Here is a 25,545-nt window from a genome sequence, read left to right on the forward strand (position 1 = left end):
ATTCTGATGTCTATTCCAGCTTTTTTTTTTTCCTACTTACCATTACACTATAAGCATTTCCCCCTGCCATTCAATTTTAATACCATGTTTCCTGTCCCACATCCCTGCCATCCTGATGACACAGTCATCCACAGATGTTCCATGTTTTATTAAGTTCACGTAACCTCTTAAAAAAGCAATCAACTTTCCTTTAGCTAAATCTTTCTCTACTTGTCTATTTTCTTAGGACAAATTCTTAAATGTGAAATGAGTGAGTTAAAGACTTTACTTATCTTACAGCTTTGGATAAACAACTGCATATTGCTAATTTCTCATCAAAATCACCATATTGGTAAATTGCTTACCTATCATTTGCTTGGTTTATGTTGATATATTCATTTAAAAATCATTTTAACAAACCCTTTTATATTATAGATATTAACATTTTAATGTTATGCATATTATATGTAACTTTTTATTGTTTTCTATCTCTAAAAATTTGTGTGTGTCCCTAACACACACAAGTTTTATGTTTTATATAGAGAAATCTATTGATTTATATCTATATGATTTCTCACTTGTGCTTAGAAGTTCCTTCCCCGATGAAACAGCAAATATATATTTTCTAGTCATTTTACGATTTTATTTTTACAATTACAGTTTACATTTAATATTTACATTTCATTAAAGATATGAAGTTAATCTAGGAGTGAGTTATGTATTCATTCAATTTTTTTTTTTTCTTTTAAATGATGGGCCAGTTGCCTTGGCACTATTTTTAAATAAGTCGTCTCCTATGTTTGTTGAAGAAGGGAGATCTTCTTGAATCCCTAGTCACTGCTAAGACACATGCAGTGCTTTAGCTATGAAAGACCTGACAGGTGAATTGTCTGCAAAGGAATTACCATTAGGCTGCTATTATCAGAGAAGAAAGTCACTGACCTTTATCTGCTGTTTAGTACCTAACTGTCCTTTGTCCCTTACCATGTTTCTCTTTTCATTTTAAATGAATTGCCCTTCACTGAAGATCTACATTGAATAATGCCAAATATATTATCCTTGTTCACATTAAGCAAATGGATAGTTGACCCCGGTTCAAGCATGGTTTTGATATGTAAGGCTGAGCAGTTTTTACTTATCACTTCTAGAGTGAAGAAAATTCCATGAGTTTAAATCACTGGCCAGAGATTACATTATCTTTTGTAGAGGAGCTGAATTTTCTAAATTGACTGTGCTGACATTTCACTGTTGAGATGCAGTCTGCATAATGCATCCTATTCCAGCATGGAATGAAAGCACTACAGAGAATGGGAATGTAAAGTAGGCAAATGTTAATCAACCACTTAATTTCTGGGTCACAGATTTCTATCTCTAGATTGCAAAAATCCTATGAAAATACATCAATTCAAAATGTGTTTTATTAGAGATACCATTTCATGAAAGGCGTATTTTTGAAATTTTAGGAAGAGAAAAAAATCACTTAAATGATCTAATAGACTTTCTGATCTAATAAATCCAGAAAGAAATTCATTAAATCAAACTATTTATCTGTAGGTCAAAAACCAAAAGAAAAATTAAGCATTCCATCAAAGAAAGGAAAGGTGAAGGACCACGATGGAGTCATGAAATGTCAGGTGTTTATGAAACCCTGAGTCCTGTAGGGACAGAAGTAGACTGGAAAGGAGGGAAGGGGGCCAGACTTCAGAGTAAAATAACAAATGGGACACAAAAAGAGAATAGCAAAAATGATGATGATGTGTTGCATAATATGTGTGAAATCACAAAGTCATCATTCCTTCCTGTCAGAAGCTTAAAAAGAACAATAAAAAATAGTGACTAAGAGCTGTGACAGTCTCTAAAAGCCACATTAAATGCAGTTTAAACATTAGCAAGAATACCAGCTAGGAAAGAATATCCAGAGATGAAATGGAACTGAAGTCACGCACTTTGGTCATCACGCTAGTAACCACAGGCCATTTTCCATTACAGAATTACAGAAGTCAAGGCTTCAGAACATCACGTCTCCAGCAATATGGCAGTAGTCTATGATGTTGCTAATAATACTTCACACTTAACCTTCAAAGAGCTTTACTTTTAACACCCCAAATACACCGTATGCTGTGTCACCAACTTGATAAATGGGACACCAATCGGGGAAGATAAATGAGTAGTCATAGGAAGCAGAGCAGATAGGGACCAGAACCTAGGCTGTGGAGTCAGGGTTTCAATTTCATGTTCTAAGATATATTTAAATGAAAAAACAATAATTCCTACAATAAAATTATTTAAAGGAAGATATATAGTGTGTGTTACATTTGAGATTGATATTATTGTTTAAGACTGATCCTTTAGAGCTCTACCAATTCAAATTCCCTCTTATTTTTGGCAGCAGATTCCTATAGTTTCTGAGAATGTAAGTTACTTCAACATTAGTTTGTATTACAGTAGCATTTAAAAATATCTGGGCCTTTAGATAAATCCACTAGGAAAAAAAAAAAAAAAAAACTACTACACACCAATTCACCAAATGGGCAAAGTAAGGGAAACAAACAAACCCCTGATGGTGTGGATTCATTGTAGAGCAAAGGCGGGGCTGGAGACCATTCAGCCTCATTAACCCGGGATCTGAGCTCTGACCTGCCTTTGGCCTTGTGTGGTACCCCGCCAGCTGCACTTCTCTGGCATAGAAGGTGGTTGGCCATATACTTGTTAGTTAACTGGGCTGGTAGCCAGAGATGTTTCTTTGCCCTTTCTCATATTTCCAGAATTGGAGGGATTTTTCCTACATATTTTTCACATAAAGATGCAAAGTATAGTCCACCCACTGTGAATAAATTTAATTTAGCCGTCTTTATGCCTCCTTGATTTCCATCAACTCTAAGTCTACAATACAGGGGCAGATGTGTAAACTGGGAAATCTTCCAGACTTCTTTGTTGTTATTCTACTTAATGCTGAGCCACTCAACAATACTCCACATTAAACAGGGCTCTTGTGTCGGTAAACATGCCTGTAGTTTATTGAAGATAGGTTCTCTATTCACACCAGATTGGGGGCCAGGCAAGCTTAAATGTTTGAATTGTCTTTCAGTACTATTGCTTCAAAGGGCAAAGAGCGTCACATTTCAGTGGAGGTTCTTTTTGTTCATTGAGCTTTCTCACACTTGAAATCACATTACCATGTTATAGTATACTGAGGTATGGCAAATATTTCCACAAATGACATAGTCTAAAGTATCATATAGACATAAAGTATCAAAATTCAATCCATAGTAAAAAGAGAAATTCAGCTTTAAATGTTGCTAAAATTCTGACTATATGGTCCTATTCAGTACAGCTCTAACATCCAAAAGGCTGTATCCTCCATGCCTTTCCACTTCACTTTTAACAAGTCACCACTTACAGTTTCCATAAGCTACTCAGATCATTTATTTGGCAATATCTAGCAAACATTAAATTCCTTTTGGAATAATTGCTCTCTTCTACATTACAGGTAGTAGTGTGCACTAAAGCTCTTTTTCTACACAATGACTGTCAGAGTCACATTCTAGCTCTGAAATTCAGAAACAAATTGGTGTTCTTAGTACACCAATTAGTATCTGAAATCTTTGTAAAGATGGTCAGTTGATAGTTTCCAGGTTTACTTCATTAATGTTCACAGCTTTTTATTCCTCTCTGCGGACTGGGAGAAAAACTAACTATATTCCAAAGGCTCAGTTAGATGTAATAAGATGCAATCATACATCTTTGGGGGCTGTTACTTTAGTTGAAAGAGAGTTTAGTCACCCTCTTGGACTATGGCTGACAATACTACGCTTAATGACAGAGAGACAGGGATTGTATCTTTTAGGTTCATCTAAGGAAAACTATGTAGCCTCTTTGAATTTGCCCATAGCCCTCTCTGTTTCTCATTTATTGCCTACATTTTTCCAATTCTGCAGTTGAAACCCGATGAAAGGATCATCAAAACAGAATACGGGCTACTGATTCGAAGTCTGCAGAAGAAGGACTCTGGGATGTATTACTGCAAAGCACAGGAGCACGCTTTTATCCATACCATAGTGAAGCTGACTTTGAATGTCATTCAGAATGAACAGATGGAAAACACCCAGAGGGCAGAGCACGAGGAGGGGCGGGTCAAGGATCTGTTGGCTGAGTCACGGTTGAGATACAAAGACTATATCCAAATCCTTAGCAGCCCCAACTTCAGCCTCGACCAGTACTGCGAACAGATGTGGCACAGGGAGAAGCGGAGACAGCGAAACAAGGGCGGCCCAAAGTGGAAGCACATGCAGGAAATGAAGAAGAAACGAAATCGAAGACATCACAGAGACCTAGAGGAGCTTTCTAGAGCTGTGGCTACATAGTTCTCTATTTAATTTAAAGAAAAAGAATTCTTCACCTGCAAAAATACTGTCTTCTGTTTTATTCATCCTTATATTAACTCATAAGAGCTTTCCATGGAGTTTTGCTAAAGCACAAGAACAGTAATGAATAAGACTGTATCTGGTGGAGAAGGCATTAGTAAGGGCAAACCATTCATCTGAACCAATTTTCCAAGAACTAAACTTACACCTGCAAAGTATCAGAACTATCTCAAAAGAGGGGCTTTACATTTGTAAATGTCTTACAGTCTGAGTTTTTGAATTTATTATGTTACATAAATAACTGAGCTAAGAAAGCATCAAATTTGACATTGTAATGAGGTGCTTTATTTCCCTTGTATGGCCTTTAAGCATGGAGTTTACCATGCGGTTGTGCTCTATGTTCTTATGAACAGATACATCATTCCACCCTAGAACTGGCTACCTGGTGGTAGGATTGGAGGGAAGATATAAGATACAGCTCACATTATCAACAGGAACTTTCCCAGTGAGCCATTCACTCTTGGTGCATGGTTTAGGAATTTGGAGAGGTGCATGACTCCTTTCAGACTCCAGGGGTTACATTTAGTGTCCTGGAGCATTGATTTACTGAAGGGCATAAATGTTCCTCCCAGGATTCCTTATGACTTGTCAGGATAACAGGTTCACAGAGAGAAGTTGGTGCTCAGTTATGTGTCTTTAGAATATATGCTGAGCTTTACAGGGACAGAATGCTTAATAAATATTTTAATAGGATATGGGAAAGCATTTAAATAAAATCAGGGAAACATCATGATGTATACTGCATCCTAATGGAAAAGCACGCAGCTGGGATTTGTTAAGAGAAAGAAAGAAAGACAGCCATAAATTCTGGCTTTGGGGAAAACTCACATCCCCATAAAAAGGAAGAACAATCACAAATACAGTGCGTGAAATGTACTGTAGCTTTACTCACTGGAATATAAGTAGCTGCCAATTTGTAATCCATCTGTTAAAAAAAACCCTCTAGATTATAACAAACTGCTAGCAAAAGTCTGAGGAAAACTAAATTTTCTAAAGGATCATGGGAAAAATGAACACAAATTTATTTACAACCAATGGGATTTCAGTATGTACTTCCTCTCTTTTTTCTAAAAATGCATCATGCCCTATAAATTTCTATTTACTGCCTTTATGCTCTCCCAAATATTGGATTATTAGATTTTATTAGAGTGAATAGGAAAAAACAATATATACATATATAGAGAGATAGAATTAGGTAGACAACAGTGGCGGGGTGTGCGGATACTATATATTTGTTGAATAACAGAACAAATGCAAAACTTTTGACAACGGAAAGGGTTAAATTAACTCTTTGACATCTTTTCTTCACACAATCCTTTTGCATTTCTGAGATTATATGCTGTAATTCAAGTAGCATTGTTTTAGTAATTTAATAATAAATAAGGCTACTGCATGTAAAGAAAACAAACTCACAACATTAACATAAACATTTTGTCACATTTTGTTAGCACTTTCAAATGTTTCCAATTTGTCCTTTCCTCTGAATATGTATGGTATGTTTCCTGCCTGTTCAAGAAGGACTCACCTTTCCTTCCTATAACACAAAACTCTTAGCCTTCTTCTGTTTTGCCTTTTCACGCCGTTTTTAGTGTGAAATGAAAAATTAGTCACTTCCTCACATGGAAGGCAGCTTTTCAGAAAACTAAATAGCAGACATAGCTCGTTTCTCATGCATTCTACGTGTCTTGAAAATAAAAGCCTGTGAGAACCCTGTGATTATAGGGCAACTTATTACAGAGTTCAGTATCATGTCTGTGACTGGCTTTATGCTCAAAACGTTCTATCTCACATTCATTGTATTTGCATTGTTTACCTACTCAAAGTAGTCACACTGATCTATGAGGTTAAGTCGCCTTTTGAAATACTCATAAATATTTGTAGATGTTTTACTGTAAGGAAAACTTAAGGAAGATAGTTTTAGAACAAATCACTCTTTTAAAAAGTAATTCGTAAGAATAGTTGTAGCAAGATCAGATTGCTAACAAGAGTGTTTGTAACTTGATTTGCTGGCTCAAAATGTTCCAGAAACTCATAGTAAGCTCAAAGTAGGAGCATGTTTTTTAAAAGATTTCCAAATATTTGTATATCAGACAGTAGTGATCAAATTATGGATGGCTTTGGGAAAATTTCATGAAGCTCAAATGTTAGGATTGACTTGTGAAAATAAATTTGGTTTTCATCAAAATATCAATGTCCAAGCCATTTTTTAATTAATTCTTTCTAATCTTAATTGTTCAGAAAAAATTGGGGGGGACATTTTAATTTACAGCTAATATTCTGGCTGCTTTGGATCTAAAACTATTAATTTATGATAATTAAAATATATTTGAAATATTGTTAGTAAAATAAAAAGCCATATAATAAATAAACCATATGAGCAAGGATTTATGTGTATTTATAAAGACATCTAAGCTACTATGTTTAATTTTTTAATCTTTTAATTGCCTTGAACGCTTAGAAGAACAGTGTGAATATATTAATTCTAGAGATGAGATACAATATATACTTCCTCACCACTGAAAGTTTTTACCAAATTTTCTTTGAAATAATGAAAAATGAAATTATAGTTAATAGTTTCAAATACATTTGCTAAGAAATCAGCTCTTTATGGAGAGGTCTTAAAATGTCTATGTTTATTCTTGGTTTTATATTTTTTCCCCTGTTTTGAATACGTATGGCTCTGACTTGCATATTCTCATCTGCATTTCATTCCAGCTATTTATGCTGCTAAATGGAATCCTGACTGTCTGCATTCATTTACATTCAATTTATTGGGAATTTTAAGAGTTTGTTTAGAAATGGATAGTCTAAATAATTAATTTATATATAAACTGTTTCTTCCCCAAAGAGCTCAAAACACTATATTCACATTATTGAATAAACATTTTTGAAAACCAACCAGATTATTTAAGAAATGGAAAACTGTCACAGAGAAATTTAGAAATTTGCAAAAGCCACAACAGTAGTGAAAAAATTATAATTCACACCATACCTCATCCAACCGCTGACTAAATAACGCTTATTTACAACATGCTGCCTGCAAAATGGTCTTACTCTTTAATTTTTCCTTTGGTCTATGTTTCGGTTCTTTATATGCTATTAATCTTTGTTTCTGCTGAATTGTGTAGACTCAACTAAAAAATAAGTTTACAGTTGTTGGTGCCTGTTTTTCCACATTACATAGAAAATTAAATTTTCAAGGACAGTTTGGTAGCATCCAGATGTCTACAAAATACTAAATTGAACAAGAGCATTAATTAAACACTGATATTTTAAATTTAAATATGATATTTCATATATATCATAAATGAAAGTGGAAATCAAAACTGAAATAGCTTCCCTTTAGAATTTGTCTTGGACAGTATGTTGGAACTCATTAGCCTTATTGGGAATGGATAGTTTAGTAAAAAGAGATATTTGAAATGTTTTTATAGAAAGAAATATTTTTTTCTCACAGTAAATGACCACAATATTTAAATAATTTAATTTGCTTGTGTGATTAAAAAATGAGACCTAAATTCCAACATCGTACACATTGACAGAGCAAAGACAGGAACATGCACATGACTTATACCTCTCATTTAAATATTTTGTCCTATAAAGTATTTATGGTAAGTTTGATATAGGTGATTTGGGGGTGAAGGGCAAAAATCTGTCAGTTAATTGTGTAATTTAATTCTTAATAATTGTAAGTGGTTAGCAATCTATTTTGAATTTGTAGTTTTGCTATTTTAAAAGAAATGTAGTCTTGTAATCTAAAATAATGGAAAGTTGTTAAATGTATATTTTGGTTGTATTATTAATAAAATACAAACATTAGTGTTCTATGGTTATAAACAGAATGTTGGTTTGTGTGCAATTTTGTTTTCAAACCGTAAACATGGTAACCAGATTTTATACATAGAATCACACTAAATCAAATACCAAGGAAAATATTTCCTGACAATTTTTAGTAGATATAGTTTGCACTGTAAGTATGCAGTAATTTCCCTTATGAAAGAAAAGAATAAGAGTTTCTCTCCCCAACTAATACAAGTACCACAGTTAAGCTTTACTGTGATTTAAATTTAGACTTTGGTAGACTGAATTAATATTACTACTCCAAGTAACTACTTTTAAGATTTCCAATTACCATTCTATAAATGAAATTTAAAAATACTCATCTATATGTTTAGTACTGTATGAGTATAATTTTTTAAAGACAGAAGCTGAGGTTTCTGTTTTTGCTTTATAAAGACCTTTCTTGAATTTCTTTTAGAGAAAATTATATTTCTTGTTAATTTGGTACACACATAAAGGATATTTTATGTTTACAAATAAATATTATGATATCCTCTCCAACCTTGTAATGAAAGAAATTGTAGGGATGTTGTATAGAGAAATGTCAAGTTTTCTGAGTGCTCTGACAAGCTTCGAACATGAGAATTTATAGTAGTGTATATGCATAACTTTTTTTTTTTTTTTGCGGTATGCGGGCCTCTCACTGTTGTGGCCTCTCCCGCTGCGGAGCACAGGCTCTGGACGCGCAGGCCCAGCGGCCATGGCTCACGGGCTTAGTTGCTCCGCGGCATGTGGGATCTTCCCGGACCTGGGCACGAACCCGTGTCTCCTGCATTGGCAGGCGGATTCTCAACCACTGCGCCACCAGGGAAGCCCAATATGCATAACATTTTTAAGAGAAAAATATGTATATAGGGCACTCTTTGGATCATGTCAAAGCTGTTACTGTAAATAAAATACAACAGAAGATTAATAATTGAAAAAATTGCAGTTGTATTTGTTTGAATATAGAAAGACACGTGAATGATCTCAAGACAAAAGAAACAAAAGTTTAGCATTTGAGAATCAAAAGCATCTATAACCATACAACTTACTGCTTTAACATGATTTGCTAGTCCAGGAAACTCTTGCCTAGGAAGATGAAGCTGAGAATAACTTTATTGTTTGTTTCAGAAGCTCCTATACTTTTCATTGGTGTATATACTGGAACAAACACATCTTGGAGAGGGATTTGGCAATATCCAATGAAGTGTAAAATGTACATACTCCAAGAACCAGCTTTTTGCAATTAAGTATATACCCTTGAGAACCCTCTCCACATGTGCAGTAATAGACATTTTTAAAAACATTTATTGTAAGATTAATTATAATAGAAAAAAAGAGAACAATCTATATGTTCTACACAAAGAGAATGGATAAATTGAAGTATAGTCACTAAATGGATACAGAAGTTTAAATGGGAAAAAAAAGGAGCTACATGCATCAACATAGAAAAATCTCAGAAACAATGTTAAAGGAATAGAATCAAGGAGTACAGGAAAGCAAAAGGAATTATACTAGGTATATCAAGTTGAAAGAAGCAAACAATACTGCTTATGGATACATACATTCATATGTAAGCAGTAAACATATAAAAAAAATTTCTGGAAAAGTTAAGCACCATATTCAGAATATGTTTTTCTCTAAGAAATAAGAGAATGAGGACACAGGGAGCTATGACTGTTACAATAATTTTTTAAAAAATCTAAACTCAATATTATATTACATATATTTGTAGGAACTAGTATATTTAAGTGTTAATATTTCACAAAGTTGGGCATTGGATTATAATTTAAATATATTACTCTCAACATAATTCTGTGTGCTTAAAATATTTCATAATAAAAAAGCAGATGAAAGCTCTAAATCTCAATTAAAAAAAAGTTAGCAGTAAAATCTAAAAAGAGAAAGAAAAAGAGAGGGAAAGAGAGAAAAGAATAACATAGAAATATTAGATATGCAGCCATCATAACAGATGCAACCTTCCAGTTCCCCTGACTCTTACATTATGGACTTCCTTGGACACCCTGATTATTTTAAAAATGTGCCAGCTAGGACCTTGTTTGGCCTCAGGGACCCTGAAATAATGCCTATTTTTCAAAGCAACACCTTATTGTTATGGAAATGCCTAAGGCATCTAGGATATGGAACTATGTGCTTAACATGCCAAAGGGCCCCAAACAGCTGAGTTGGCCCTTCTTGGATTGAACAGTGTTCAAGATTGATATTTCAAATAGAGAGTTTCTTCTTTCTGGCTTACGTATCAAATTGGTAAGCCAACTTATGCTCTTTAGGTAAGCTGAAGAGGAAAGAGAAATATTTATATCTTGCAAAATGTCTTTAAATGATCCCACGAATCATTATTTTCTATTGGAAAGATTTTATATAAATATAGTTCACATTTTTCATTTACTGTGGATGTTTTGCTCATGTGTAGAGATGGGTCAAAATTTAGCCCAACATTTTTGCATTTTGCAAATTCTCAATTTTATTGGGTCCTGTTAATGAGGGGCTAGTACATTTAAATACACATTGTATGAGTAGAAGGGGGCATATTCAGAGAGTATTAATTTAAAGTACATAAACTTGGATAAGAAGAAAATGAAACCAATTTACCAGATGGGAAGTTACATTTAGAGTCAGGAAAGGGGTTGTTTAATGGGCCATATCCCTCTAAGCTTTTAATATATTGAAACAAATTACTATCAGGTAATTATCTCCAATTATCGAATTGTGTTATAATTGTAGCCCTTTCCTACAGGTCATTTTTACTATTGAAAAACAAATAAAAACTTTAAGTCTCCTGTGGTAATTTGTGCTGTTACAGTTAGTCTTTATAGACATTTGGAAGTAGTCTTAGGTTTCAGTGCCCACAGGCAAAGTTAAGTGTGAGAATAACCATATCTTACTCAGGTGTGGAAATCATAGAAAGCTGGCCAAGAAGTCAAGGGACTGATTGTTAGGAACTTTATGATTCAGACTAGATAGAGATGTAACCCTGCAGACAGGGGGAGACATTTTGGTATTTTTAAGCAGAGACATGATATAATGAGATTTTCATCAAATTTGCATTTGAGAAATAAAGTGAAAAATGACCCTTTAAAGTCTATGTTTTGCAACTGGATGGATGACAGTTTAAAAAAATAAAAACAGGAATTATAGTGGGAAAAAAAGGAGGTTAGGGTGGGAAGATCCTAGTTTCTTTGGGATGATTTGAGGAGTGTCTGGTAGACAGTTTGATATACGGGTGTGACGCTCAGGAGAAATGAAAGCTGGAATTATTTTGAGGTCACCGGTATAAATGACAGAAGTAACGTAGTAGGGGATGCAGTGAATACAAGCAAGTTGGGTGGTCATTTTAGCCTAAATTAGTGTGTCTCCTGATGTGGGTTATCATTCATTTCTCTGTACCTCAATGAGATGTCTCTAAGGTACCAAACAACTTAAAAATTTATGAACTTTTCTTATATCTTCCACCAGAAACTAAATTTCTGGAAGACAAAATCTCTATTCTTAATATCTAGTGCAGTCTCTGGCAACTAAAAACCAGTTAAACCTGTGTTGTAAAACGACAAGTTTCCTCAAAACTGTTATGATTCATTACTTAAGGAACTAGTAAGAAAAAATTCCCCCAAATGGAAGCATTTTCTAAAATTCCTACCCCATGTTCTGCTTTTTAAGTCAAACTGGTAAATTGATGAAGGTCTATTTTCATTTTGAACGTTCATCTGTTTTAAACAAAACGATTATGAACTGGTGTTGGTTTTTTTGTCCTTTGATTCAGGTGTTCTCAGTGCCGTAATCTACAAGGTTTAAACTGGTAGAAAGAAGGTCCATATCATTTGTAATGGATGGTTTGTTGAAACACAAGGACTTTGAAGAGGTCTTTGAAGAAAACTTTAAACATTTAAATTCATAGCACAGTCAAGAATATAGATTTCCCTAATACATATTCTTTGGTTAATAATATTTTAAATTATTTTATTTGTGCCATAGCATTTCCCTGTTCAATTTACATTAAAGAGCACATAACTCTTAAATGGAATCTTCTTGGAAAAACATTCCACTAGACCTTTAAAGTCTAGTGCTAAATGAGAGTAAACCAAAGTTATAACCCTGTTTATCCATTTTCAACCGTTTATGTTGTCTCAAAAATGCAGTTGAATTAGGCATATTGGTTACATTTACACATTTTATCAATCAAATAGCAAAAGTTAACTTCTCTCACTGACTTAGAACTATTAAGATGTATTACCTAAGATGCATCATATATTTTAAAAAGGGAAATATTGACATATGAGAGTTTCCATTTTTATTTAAACTCACGATGATATATGTAACTAGAGCAGAAATCAGCTTTTCAAGGTCCTGCTCCTGAAAAACAAGCATTCCTAGCCATTGGCAAAGCTTAGAACTACCTGCTTTCTTTGTTATTATATAACAAACAACAATCCTTTCTTTTGGACACTTAATATTCATCAAAGCTACTCATAAATGCATTTATATAGCAGTGTTTTACATTTCTAGTGTACAAATTTAATTAACAAAAAATGATAATTCTTTTTGAGTATATGGAGAGTTGTCTGAAATTTATATGATGTAGATGTATATCTGGGGAATCTCAATAGGAACTCCACACCAAACACATTTGGAAACTCTCCTTTGTTTTCCACTTTATCTCACCAAGGGAGTGACTAATATGAAGTGGTTTGTTGCATCTCATGAAAAGATGGCAAATTGGATAAGGTTCGATTCATGATTCTCAATGTCAATATTACTGTGTGGGCTTCCCTGGTGGCACAGTGGTTGAGAGTCCGCCTACCGATGCAGGGGACGCGGGTTCGTGCCCCGGTCCGGGAAGATCCCACATGCCGCGAAGCGGCTGGGCCCGTGAGCCATGGCCGCTGAGCCTGCGCGTCCGGAGCCTGTGCTACGCAATGGGAGAGGCCACAACAGTGAGAGGCCCGCGTGCCGCCAAAAAAAAAAAAAAGATATATATATATATATATATATATATATATATATATATATATATATATATAATGGTGTGAGGGATGATGGGGACCAAAGGGAAATAAAAGTGCACTCAATTCTTGTATTACTGGTAGGAAATAAAGATTTTGATAAATATAAGGAATCAGTAATGGTGAATTATTTGGAGTATATGGCTTAAGGACAGCCTCCATAAATATTTTTTTTTTAAAAAAGAATGGGGCTCCATTCCAAGTCAACATAAACAAGTGGGGATTTATAGCTAAGAAACAGAGTTGGGGTCAGTGGATGGAAAATACTAAGACAAAAACATCAGTGGTAAGGACAGTCTCTGCCTAAACTGACTTGACAGGATTCTTGCTAAAACTGGGTGATACAGGCCCAACAAAGATGGACACTGAGGCCCAAGATCAAATTAGTTGAGAAGAGGCCATAAAGAAGCCTAAGGTTTGGTCAAGGAAAGAGTCTTTGTCAGTGTGGCATCCCCAAGCCCAGGAAGTCGGGTAGTGGAGGAAGCTGGAATACACATGTGTACCCTGAGGTATTCACATGCATCTGCTTGAGGCCCCTTGAAGTTCAGGAAGCAGAGAGAGTCATGGACCTGAGGGCTCTGTTTATACTCTTGCCCCAGCCCTGCAAATATAATGGGCTAGCCTAGATATGGGGATAAAATAACAAGCAAATAAGCAAAGAAAAAGGATTTGCATGATCCGATGATAACAATGTGTGATGAGCTGTGGACTATAATCTACTCAAACCTCTGTAGCTGAGGTTACCAAAGGAGAGAAAGAGTGTTGCATGTGGGCAGACCAACAGGAGAGGACAGTTACTTAATTACTGGTCCATGGAACATCTACCACTTCATGGACAAGAACATCCCACCATGAATGTGCCTGTAAGAAGAGGGCTCCCTCCTGTGAAGGTAGCCATAGTCCAGATTTCCTCAGTGGGTACTTAAGATTGCTATGTTCTCATTGGAATATTGCTTTTATTTTAGTTAATCTTTGAGTGAAATATTTTTACCTAGACTTTTCCAAGATACTGGCCACAATCTGAAATATAGTTTCTCGGGGAAAATGTAATTTGAGTTTCAAACCGTGGAACCCAATAAACACGAAAGTTGCTAACACCCACCAATTATTGAATGCATACTAGGTGCCAGCTACTTTACAGACATGGTCTCAGTTAATGCTCACAACAACACTTAGACGTAGGGATTGTTATTCACATTTTTCAAAAGAAGAAGCTGAGACTGGCAGAGAATAAAATTGTGAACTGATGTCATTACAGGTATTACAAAGCTGCTAAGTGGCAGAACAAAAATGTACATCCAGTCTGTCTGATCCTAAATTCCAAGGTGTTAACAGTAACTGTGTTGTCTCTTGGCCCATTTCTAAATTGAAGGTGTCTATAATAAATATTCTCATTACTGCTATACGGAGATTTAGTTTTGTTTCTATTTATTAATAGCTAATAATTATAACAACTAATATTTATGTAATGAGATCTGCATTAAATTCTCTTAACAATCTAATAAAGTAATACTATTTTAATTTATATTTATTAACAAAAAACCTCAATATACCAGAGATTAAATACATGTTCCAAAGATATTTATTTTATACATACTAATATAGACATAGTTGGTGCCAGTTCTAAGGTCTTTAGAAATATTGATTGGTTTCCCACAACCTCACATGAACTAGGACTGTTTTCATCTAGATTTTACAGATAAGGAAATTTAAGGCACAGAGAAGTGAAATAACTTGCCCAAGGCCACATGAGGGGCAGAGATAGGGTTTAAAGCTAAAGGGGTTGGGTCTGAATCATTCTGTCTTGCCTTACATCTGCAAATTGATAAAAGCAAGGAAGCAATGACACTCAAGCCCAACCCTTAAACTCTGCTCTATGAACATCTATATTACATTATTAGAGTGAAGAAATTATACGTAGGATAATTCAGGTGACAAAAATTGTATAGTCATACTAATTTTCCGTGTTGCAACATAAGAATTCTTATTAACTGAATTTGTTGTTTTTCTTCTGAGATGATGTCCATCCTTCTCATTCTCTGAATTAATATATTCCCATAGATTTGGAAAATGCCATCAAAGAGTTAGGAAATGGCACTGAATTAACTGGGTAGTAGTTGAGGCACAGGTTAAAATATATGTTCATAAATTCAGTTAGTAGCATTATAGTTATTTATTCGGACTTGCAAAAGTCAAGACTTTTTATAAACATTTAATTACTTTGTATTTTAACATTACCCCTTCAGCTAAGATCAACTGTGGTTTCTAGGTTGAGTATCAAATAAGGCTCTTTGTTACCTCTGCGAGGGTCTGTTGGTCAAAAGTTACTGCTCTTCTGCTTAGAAGTAGGGTGATAGTGTCTGTAGAACTTAAGTGAATTATGGCTCCATTTTAGGAGGCATATTAGACAGAAAACGTCCTCTGGAAGTTCAGAGGACTTAATTCCATTTTTCCTTTTGGCACAGATTGCTTTTTCTCCAGGGAGCCAAGTTTGTAATCGGGACATATGTCAGGTAACACTATCAGTAGGAGCAAGCTGTGCTTTTCTGCAGAACAGCATTTGTATATATTCTGCACTAACCAAGGTGCAGGACTGGTTACACCCAAATGATTGCACACAGAAGAGTGGAGTGGATTCCAAAAGAAAGTTGCAGGCAATTACTATAATGGGTATTTATAAAAACAATGAGCTAGAGAGAACACCTTGTCCTAAGACTCTGAGTGACTAGGAACAAAATACAGAAAAAAATAAAAGGGACAGGTGATTAATAATGTTCTAAATTATAAGTTTCTGGTGGGTGGAGGCCTGGCAATTTTCCACCAATATTTTATTTTTTATTTCAAATTGTCCCCTGTCAATTTTTTTTTAATTTAAGGAGGGTTTATTATGTGAACACACTGTGAATTAATATGTACTACATAATCATCCAATATTACGGAGACAGTGAAGCAACACAGGTTTATTAAACTGTATCTTTACTTCCCCCTTGGACCTCACTTTTGAACTGGAGATATCCCTAAAGCAATGGGATTAGGCATATTTCATCAGAACAATAATCTCTTCAGAAGCAGAATCTAAGCTCTTCAGATTTGAGGTGTGTGTGTGTGTGTGTGTGTGTGTGTGTGTGTGTGTGTGTGTGTGTGTGTGTGTGTGTGTGTGTTTGTGTGTTTTGCTCATCATTCTGACTTTTTTTGCTCTGAAGATATGTGAGGTAAGAAATGAATCTGGCCAGGGAATAGAAAGCAAAAAATGCGTAAAAAGTCAATGTTTTTCTAAGAGGATCTTAGTATGCTAGGAGGTTAACAGAGGCTTATCTCTTCCCCTTCCTGAAATCATCTCCCATATGATTTCCAGAGTCTTTTCCAGCCAAGTAAAACTGTACAACATCCTTCCTGGATATTTGTCCACAGTTTAGCCAGTCACACATGTTCAACCACATACTTTGACTTAACGCAAGCCCTTCTTAAGTAGACATAAAGACATGTACTGAGTAGTAGGTATCAAGTATATGTTCAGTTGCACATTACACCATTTATATATACATACAACATGGCCACATCTAACAGCTTTTATGAGATTCTGATACAACAAGAATTAAAAGAAGTGAAGTGAAGGCTAGTGACCAGAAGAACGGCATGGAGATAAGATAAAAAAGGAATATGGAAATGGTGAGACAAATAGTAGTAGAAAATTAACAGGGAATAAAACCTGGATAAGAAGCCAAGTGTAAGGCCTAAAAGAGGCTCATAAGGTGGCCCTCGAGTTCTGAGATTGATTTGGAAGTGATATAAACATCAGAATCTGGGGTTTTAGATTCAAGATAGGGAGAATTCCATGAACTATAGTGGAGTTACAGTGAGCAAAGACTTCTACTCCAGGGGAAAAAAAAATAATCCTCAGCTGGAAGGATCCCAGGGATGAAAGACAATATGTAAATTGAATGATGGTATTTCTTACATCCAGGGAACAGGGCTGGGGTGATTGTGTTGAAGAAGGAAGGAGGGATGGGGCTACAGCCACGTAGATGACGGAGACCCTCGTTTCTCTCCTTCATCACTGTTCGATTAAGACTTGGCTTTTCTAGGGAAACCAATGGAAACATCCCTAGAAACTTCCTTACCGCAGATTTTTTTTTTTTCTACAAAAGAACTTAAGCTCTAGTCAAGTTTCTACTCGTTTCCAGGTGAAGTTGACAGTCTCTTTGACAGTGTGATATGGAGTTGTTAAATAAATGTATTTTATTTTTTACTTCTCAAAGCAAAGAGACTCCATCAGTTGCAAATTTCTTCAACTTCCCCTTATCTATATTACACCTGTACCTATTCTTATCCGTTTAAAACTGTATCTTAGAATTTGAAGCTCACCTGTCCACTTATGCTCTTGACCTCATCTACTTCTGTCTTCACCAAGAATTTACTGCATCAATTATTTTTTTCTATTTTCAACATTACTTCTTCCTTGGCTATACTCTCTGGTTGCATCTCTTCAACTCTCCTTTCTTTTACAGTCATGGTTCAAGATGATGTTGCTACCATTACTGTATATATTTCTTCTCTTTCCTCATATCCTCAAATCACTGAGTTTTGCTAAGATAACCAGTCATCTAGGAGGTGACAATTCCAACATGCACTTATTATTCTTTTTTTCTTATTTGATCTCTCTACAAACTCTGACGCTGATTATTAATAGTGAATTCCTCTTGAATTAATTTCATCTTTGAATTCTATTGCATAAGTTTCTTATTTTTTAGAGAAGATTTAGGTTTATAGTAAGATTGAAAGGAAGGTATAGAGATTTTGCATATACCTCCTGCCCTCCCACATGCATAGCCTCCCCCGTTATTAACATCTCTCACTGGAATGGCACATTTTCCACCAAGGATGAAGCTATTTAATACATCAACACATTATAATCACCCAAAGTCCATAGTGTACCTTAGGCTTTACTCTTGGTACTACACATTCTATGAGTTTGGGCAAATATATAATGACATAGATATTACTGTATTATACAGAATATTTTCACTGCCCAAACATTCTGTGTTCTGCCTATTCTTTTCTCCTCCCCACAACTGGCAACTGTTATTTTATTGGAGTCAGAGTTTTTCTGTTTCCAGAATATCATATAGTTGGAATCATACGGTATTTAGCCTTCTCAGACTGGTTTTCTTTCACTTAGTAATATGCATTTAAGGTTCCTCCATGTCTTCTCATGGCTTCATAACTCATTTCTTATAGTGTTGAATAATATTCCACTGCCTGGATGTATTATACTATAGTTTATTTATCCATTCACCTACTGAAGGTCATCCTGGTTGCTTCTACATTTTAGCAATCATGAATAAAGCTGCCATAAATATCTGTGTGCAGGTTTTTGTGTGGACCTAAGTTTTAAACTCCTTTGCATGAATACCAAGGAGTATAATTGCTGGATCATACAGTACAAGTATGTTTAGTTTTGTAAGAAATTGCCAAACTATCTTCCAAAGTGTCTGCACCATTTTGTATTCCCACCAGCAATGAATGAGATTTCCTGCTGCTTCACATCTTTACCGGCATTTGGTGTCAGTGTTCCACATTTTGGCCATTCTAATCAGTGTGTAGTGACCTCATTGTTGGGTTCTTCACAGGGCTGAATAACCGAAGACTGATTCCAGAGAAGAGGAATATGCAAAGGCTAGAGCTAGTTTTATGTTGTACTTAGGTGGGACTTAGGTGGGAACTTGAACAAAGAAAGATCTTGACAATATAAAAAAGGAGAAACATGCTAAGGAGTAACATACATAGGGAAAGATGGAAGAAAGCTTCTGGTTTTTTATACTGAATGTTATCGGGTTTTTTGAGGACCCAGAAATCGATGCTTGTGAATCACAAGCAAGAAAAGTAAACAGGTTTCTTTTATGAACAGCTAACTATTCACTAGAATTTGATATCTTTTTTCTAGAATAAGTGTTTGTGATACTAAAATCAGAAATTCTTTTCTTTTGTAATAAATAGTCATGAATGCATTCCTTGTGAAAGCACTATAAATGCAATTATTGCACAAGATGGTTAAATTAATCCAAATTTTATCTCGGTTTAAAAATAATAATTCTTACTAATGGCAATAATCAGATCTTTAGGTATATTTTACTTTCTGAGTTATCTCCAGTTTGGTAAAATTATACTTATGATTCTATGTACCACAGAGTTTAAAAGACCTCAGAGGAAAGTTCCAAAAGACCTTTGCATAAAAACTCTATTTTTTTTTCCCCCTGACTCAATCCTTAACAGTTACAATCCCACCTAGTTTTGTTTACTGAGCTAAGTGCTCCCATAACAGTTTTACCACCAATACTCTCCTCCAAGAAAATAATATATTTTGTATATTATTGAAATGTTTAACTTGATTAATAGCATAACTTCTTATTTATAAAATGGGCTTCAATCACTACTTTATTCTGACTATGCAGTAGATATATAAACACTGGATTCAGATTAAATTTGCAATTGCAGCAATGAAGAGAAACATAGGCTAACTTGAGCTATTTGACTATATTTTGCTGACTGTAATCAAAGCTTTAAACAAAATCATCCAACTTATATTGATTCTTATCACTCTGTATCATTTGGTTTATACTATAAGTATATGTATTTGGCAAGAGAGTCAAATACAAACAAAGAATAAAACACAGCAGCTTTGGCAGTTTTGGATTATTGACTTAATTAGAAGTTCATTAGACAATGAAACAACTCTTTAATATATTCTAAAATAGCAAAGATACAATATAATTTTATACAGATAAGTGTGTTCAACAATGATTATCCAGTGTTGATATGCATACATCTTTGAAGTGTGTGATGTAGTGGGAAATTAGTCTGGAAATCATGATCCTGGGTGCTATTCTGGGAACTGACACTAATAGATGAACTCTGCCAGGTTTCTTTCATAAAAATGAGAAAGTGTGGATAAATGTGAGTTTTCCAAACAGTGCTTTTTGAAATAGTCTTCCAGAAAATATTAACTAGTATGAAATTGAAAGAGGGTGATTGATCACATAAGTTTGGGAAATACTGTATTTTATATCCTGTCTTGAAAATTCACAGTGTATATTTATAAAAGAGACTCTAAATAAAGGCTGCAATTTAACTTTCAGGGGGACATGTGTTTAACGAGGTTAGTTGAAAATGGAACACATTTTTTATACTATTTTTAGACCCATTTATAAGCCAGATGACTTCCAAAGTTTTTCTCAGTTTTCAAAGTCCACGATTATGTTTCTGAAAGCATTTAAATAACATGCCAGTTAAAAAGAAATCAATCTTTATCAATGGTATCCAAATCCGTGAGCAATGACAGAAATAAAAAATGATTTTAAGGTATATTGCTTTTATCAGGCACTGATGGATGCAGAAATTGCAGACTCCCTCTTTTACTTGTAAACCATGTTTTTCTGAGCACATTACCAAAATGCCTACATTCCTGTACTACGCATCCACTGGGATCAAGGATCAGTGATTTGAATTTTCTGGGTGAGAGGAGGGAGGCAGTTTGAAGTATAACATTAGATTAATTTCTGTTGATAAAATTCTTCCTTAAGAACAGATCATCAGGGCTTCCTTGGTGGCGCAGTGGTTGGGAATCTGCCTGCCAATTCAGGGGACGCGGGTTCGAGCCCTGGTCTGGGAAGATCCCACATGCCGCGGAGCAACTAAGCCCGTGAGCCACAACTACTGAGCCTGCGTGTCTGGAGCCTGTGCTCCGCAACAAGAGAGGCCACGATACTGAGGCCCGTGCACCGCGATGAAGAGTGGCCCCCGCTCTCCTCAACTGGAGAAAGCCCTCGCACAGCAACGAAGACCCAACACAGCCAAAAATAAATAAATAAATAAATAAATAAGTTTATATTTAAAAAAAAAAAAAAAAGAACAGGTCATCAGGTTTGTCAGTCGGCTAAATGGTCATCTCTTAGCTATGTGTATGTCTGAAATGCTGGGCTACACGGCAGAAGGACACCTGAGGCTTCCCTAAGGGAACTGAGAGCATCCTTAAGTCTATTTACTACAATCGGTTTCTCTCTCATCTGGAAAGGGACATTTTGCCTGAGAAGTTTGGGTGATGAAATTTTGCAGCAACTACAGCCATTTGCAGGTAAAAAAAAAATTACTCATGGAAAACATACCTTTTCTCTTTCAGTCTTTAGAAATCACATACATTTCTCCAGATAGGAGAGTGGAATGAGTACTTCACAAAGCAATTACTCTTCTCTCTACCCACCAACTCCCATGGAAATTACCAACAGAATATAAAAATAAGCAAAAGCTACATCAGTACAGAAAACTAAAGAAATCTATTCCTGAAGACCGCCCAGAAATTTCAGAAGGTTTGTTATATCTAGACAGATGGCATAAGTTCAAGGGAGAGCATGGAAAAAAACACTTGGGATTTTCCCTATATTACTGCATCTTGGACATAATTCTGACGAAACCCCACTAATATCCCACACACAGAATGGAAACGACAAAGACAAGTTAAAGTGTGTAGGATCATCAATCCAAAAATAAGATATTTGGGGAATATCCTTGAGTTGTGTGGCCAAGCCGGGCAGAGTGCAGACACCTACAAGTCTCATTTATGCCACAGGATGCCTTCACAGGAGTGAAACCTCATGCTGTGACTTCTCTGACTCTTGACTCTGTCTTTATTCTCCAGCTGAGAGCTTTGATACTACAAAGTAAATTCACAGTAGCTCTGTTTTCCTTCTCTCTTTTTATAGACCTGAAGACTTCAGGAAGAGACCCATATCAGTATCTGACAGGATTTTCCCATCTTCCAGCTTGATTGTGAATCCTTAGTCTAAGTAGAAAAGATTTAAAGGGAGGGTGCAAGCAGATAAAGAACAATAACTACGTGAATAAAAAGATTCTGCATTGAAAAAGTTGGAGGTCTGGCAGTCCAGAGCTGGTAGCTAGGCCTAATGTTTCCAACTGAATGTAAAAAAATGCTTGCAGAATACTGGCATGCCTCGTTTTATCATGCTTCACTTTATTGCACTTAGCAGATATTGCACTTTTTACAAACTGAAGTTTTGTGACAATGAAGCAATTCTACTGGCACCACGTTTCTAACAACATTTGCTCACTTTGTGTCTCTGTGTCACATTTTGGTAATCTTTACCATATTTCAAACTTTTTCAATGTTATTATATTTGTTATGGTGATCTGTGATCAGTGATCTTTGACATTACTTGTGTGGCTTGCTAAAGACTTGGATTATGGTTAGCAATAAAATATTATTAAATTAAGGTACACACATTGTTTTTTTAGACATAATGTTATTGCACACTTTATAGCCTACAGTATTGTGCAAACAGCTTTTATATTCACTGGGACACTGAAAAAGCCATGTGGCTCATTTTATTGTGGTATTCATTTTGTTGCAGTGGTCTGGAAAGGAACCTGAAATATCTCTCCCAGGTATGTCTGTATAAGCAATACCCAGACCTGGCCATCTGGTGACTACGGTGGACAAAACAGATGAGTCCACACTGTGATTATGCCTGAAACAAGACAGAGACAAAGATACTCTACAACTACAAAAATAACAGCCCTTCTGCTGATTACCACAAGGGACCACTGCTTCTTTATCAATGACAACTTTAGCTTGACTTTAATCCTTTCTCTTTCTAGATAAAAATAACTGAGACAACCAGTCACTGAACTGCCCCTGCTTCCTGACAGCACTCAATCCAAAATGGACCTTCATTTTCTCCATCCCTTTGTGGAATCACATAGTCCAAACCCAAATACTTCAATAAGCACCCCCAAAAAACATCTCCAGAAAACCCACATGTTGACAGCAAGGCACATAAACCAACAAGTGTGTTTTTGGAAGTCATGGCCGGTGGGCCTCGACCTCAGCTTGAATCATCAGAGGCTGTGATTCAGTATAAATTAGTTTGGCAAAAAACAAATCAAAACAAAAACGACAACACAAAAGATAATGGGGAGAGAAAATTTTAGATTTATGTTTTCTTCTCCTTTTCAATTAGATTCAAGAGAATATAGGGCTTCCCTGGTGGTGCAGTGGTTGAGAGTCCGCCTGCCGATGCAGGGGACATGGGTTCGTGCCCCGGTCTGGGAAGATCCCACATGCCGCGGAGCGGCTGGGCCCGTGAGCCATGGCCGCTGAGCCTGCGCGTCCGGAGCCTGTGCTGCGCAACTGGAGAGGCCACAACAGTGAGAGGCCCGCGTACCGCAAAAAACAACAACAGCAACAAAAAACACACAGTGGATGAGTGAGCAGGGGTTGAATCCAGCCCATGTAACTTGTGCCAAGCAGTAGGTTTCATGAAGCTGAATCCACCTAAAGGAAGGGAAGCATTTTTACCCCCCAAAAGCACCATCTGTCTAGAATACACACAAAGGTTAGAGTATGCTAATGACAGACCTGAAGAAAAGTATATTTCAAGTATATTTCATAGTCTAGGTTAGTGCTTCTCATGCATTGGACCACAACACATGCAGGTGCTCAGAAACTCAATTGCTCACCCTCTGGGCATCCCATAAGACCTGGAGTAGGCAGGAACCCTGGAAGTCAATCCTCTCCAGCTGCAAGAAAACACTCCTGTTTACCCCTGTTTACTATACATTTTCTAAGCCTGCTGCGACATGAAAAAGATGTGGAAGCATTGGCCTTGAACAATTCACTTACCCAGTCAACCAGTATTTATCAAGGTGTGCTTAGTTCTGGAGGACATCTGAACAAAGCGCTAAGGACTCTGCAAGCTTCCTACATTTCTCTACATTACTGTAACTTTTGCAAGGTCCTTCTAATTTTATTGTCTCTCCTACTACCATACAACTCTTGTCTTTTATCTTTTTCTCCCTCCTCTTAAGGACTCTTGTTAGGTACTGAACCTGGACTTCACTTTGAATACTTAAAAGGATTGTATTAAGACACATGGATCAACAACCCACAAAATTTCTAAAATTGTTAATGGCAAACCAGCATCAGTTCATGACAGCAAAGAAGAGAAACACTGTGGATAACTTCAGCAAAAAGGGAGTAAGTGAATTGTAAGCACATTTGGATTGATAAAGGTTAGTAAATTGCCTTGAGTGAGTGAATTGTAAGCACATTTGGATTGATAAAGCTTAGTAAATTGCCTTGAAGTAGAAGAAGGGCTGTTTGTCCCCACTTCAATTTTTATAGTTGGATGTAGAGCTCTACTGTGTCCTATTTAGGGATTTTCTGAAATAAGAGTTGTATTTGGATGTTTTTAGCAAATCCTAGATATAAATTCATTATTTCAATGCTGCTCTCTCCTTTCTGTTCTAGCTCCTTTTCATGGGATGCTACTGTTATTGTTCAGTTTTCCTGTTCATTTATGATATGCCCAGCACAGGGTTTGACACATAATAGATGATAAATTAAGGTGAGTTTCACTTTTCTTAAATTTTCTGCTTGAGTACATCTCTTTTCCCCAAGGTTTCTCTCTCCTACCTAGTCTACCAAAAATTTTCCCATACTTTTTCTCACACTTCATTCTGTATATAATCTGGGCTGACACTGTTCACAATTCTGGACTTTATCATATTTGTAAATTTAACAGCAATGCCAAACTCCAACTATGCTTTTAAAATACTAAAGGCCAGTGATTACATTTCAAAACAAATATGTTAGGCCCATTGTTTGGAAAAGCTATCAAATCCATAGTTCTTTTTCTGGGTATGATGTTACTCTAATATTCACCTCTCATGGGAGATGTGCCAACTAGTTAGACCCAGAGTGTTTTCCTCTTACACGTCTCTTCCCTTATCCACTTGTCCAAATTCTATATTAGGAAAGAAGACAAAGGGAAGAGGTAAAAGCCCATTTCTAAGCTTTTAAACTTTTCTCCGGAGTTCCCTTGAGAACTAGGGCTTAAAACCATCTAGATGCTGTTCCCTTTAAGATAAAAGGAGATACTGTTACCCCACATGGTGAGTAAATCATAATAAATCTAAGACTCAGAACAAGGTGAGCATTAGCAAGAGACCAGAGAGCAAGTTTGGAGAATCTGAGGATTAGCCAAGTGCTCCCTAATGTCAAACCAAGATCCAGTAGAAATAATCATTCTGACATCTGACAGAAGAAGTCAGGGGTCAGGATTTAATGTCGCCATAGTCTGATTTCCCAACTTCATTGAGCAGGTGCTTAATAAGGCATGATTATTTGTTATGTTTAAAGAGCTCAGGGCAAAGTAAGATGTGGAATCACAAAAGAGAATGATTCCTGGCTCTATTATTCTGGTGAGAACACTGTAACCTTTTTGTTA

General features: G+C 35.9%; 1 protein-coding gene and 1 long non-coding RNA gene across 4 annotated transcripts in view; one reads left to right on the plus strand and one right to left on the minus strand.

Annotated features, from left to right (window-relative positions):
• Nucleotides 1-8,237, plus strand: part of SEMA3D (semaphorin 3D) — a 214,227-nt gene extending 205,990 nt beyond the window's left edge. For all 3 annotated transcript variants that reach the window (XM_059073860.2, XM_059073858.2, XM_059073859.2), the window contains one exon: nucleotides 3,918-8,237. In XM_059073860.2, the coding sequence (XP_058929843.1) occupies nucleotides 3,918-4,343 (426 nt within the window). In that variant the 3' untranslated portion in view covers nucleotides 4,344-8,237. The remainder of the gene's footprint in view (nucleotides 1-3,917) is intronic.
• LOC136794864 (uncharacterized) overlaps nucleotides 1-25,545 on the minus strand; it is a 177,790-nt gene that overhangs the window by 79,937 nt on the left and 72,308 nt on the right. The gene's annotated exons all lie outside the window — the stretch shown is intronic.

The sequence above is a fragment of the Kogia breviceps genome, chromosome 9, assembly GCF_026419965.1.
Source record: "Kogia breviceps isolate mKogBre1 chromosome 9, mKogBre1 haplotype 1, whole genome shotgun sequence".
NCBI lineage: Eukaryota > Metazoa > Chordata > Mammalia > Artiodactyla > Physeteridae > Kogia > Kogia breviceps.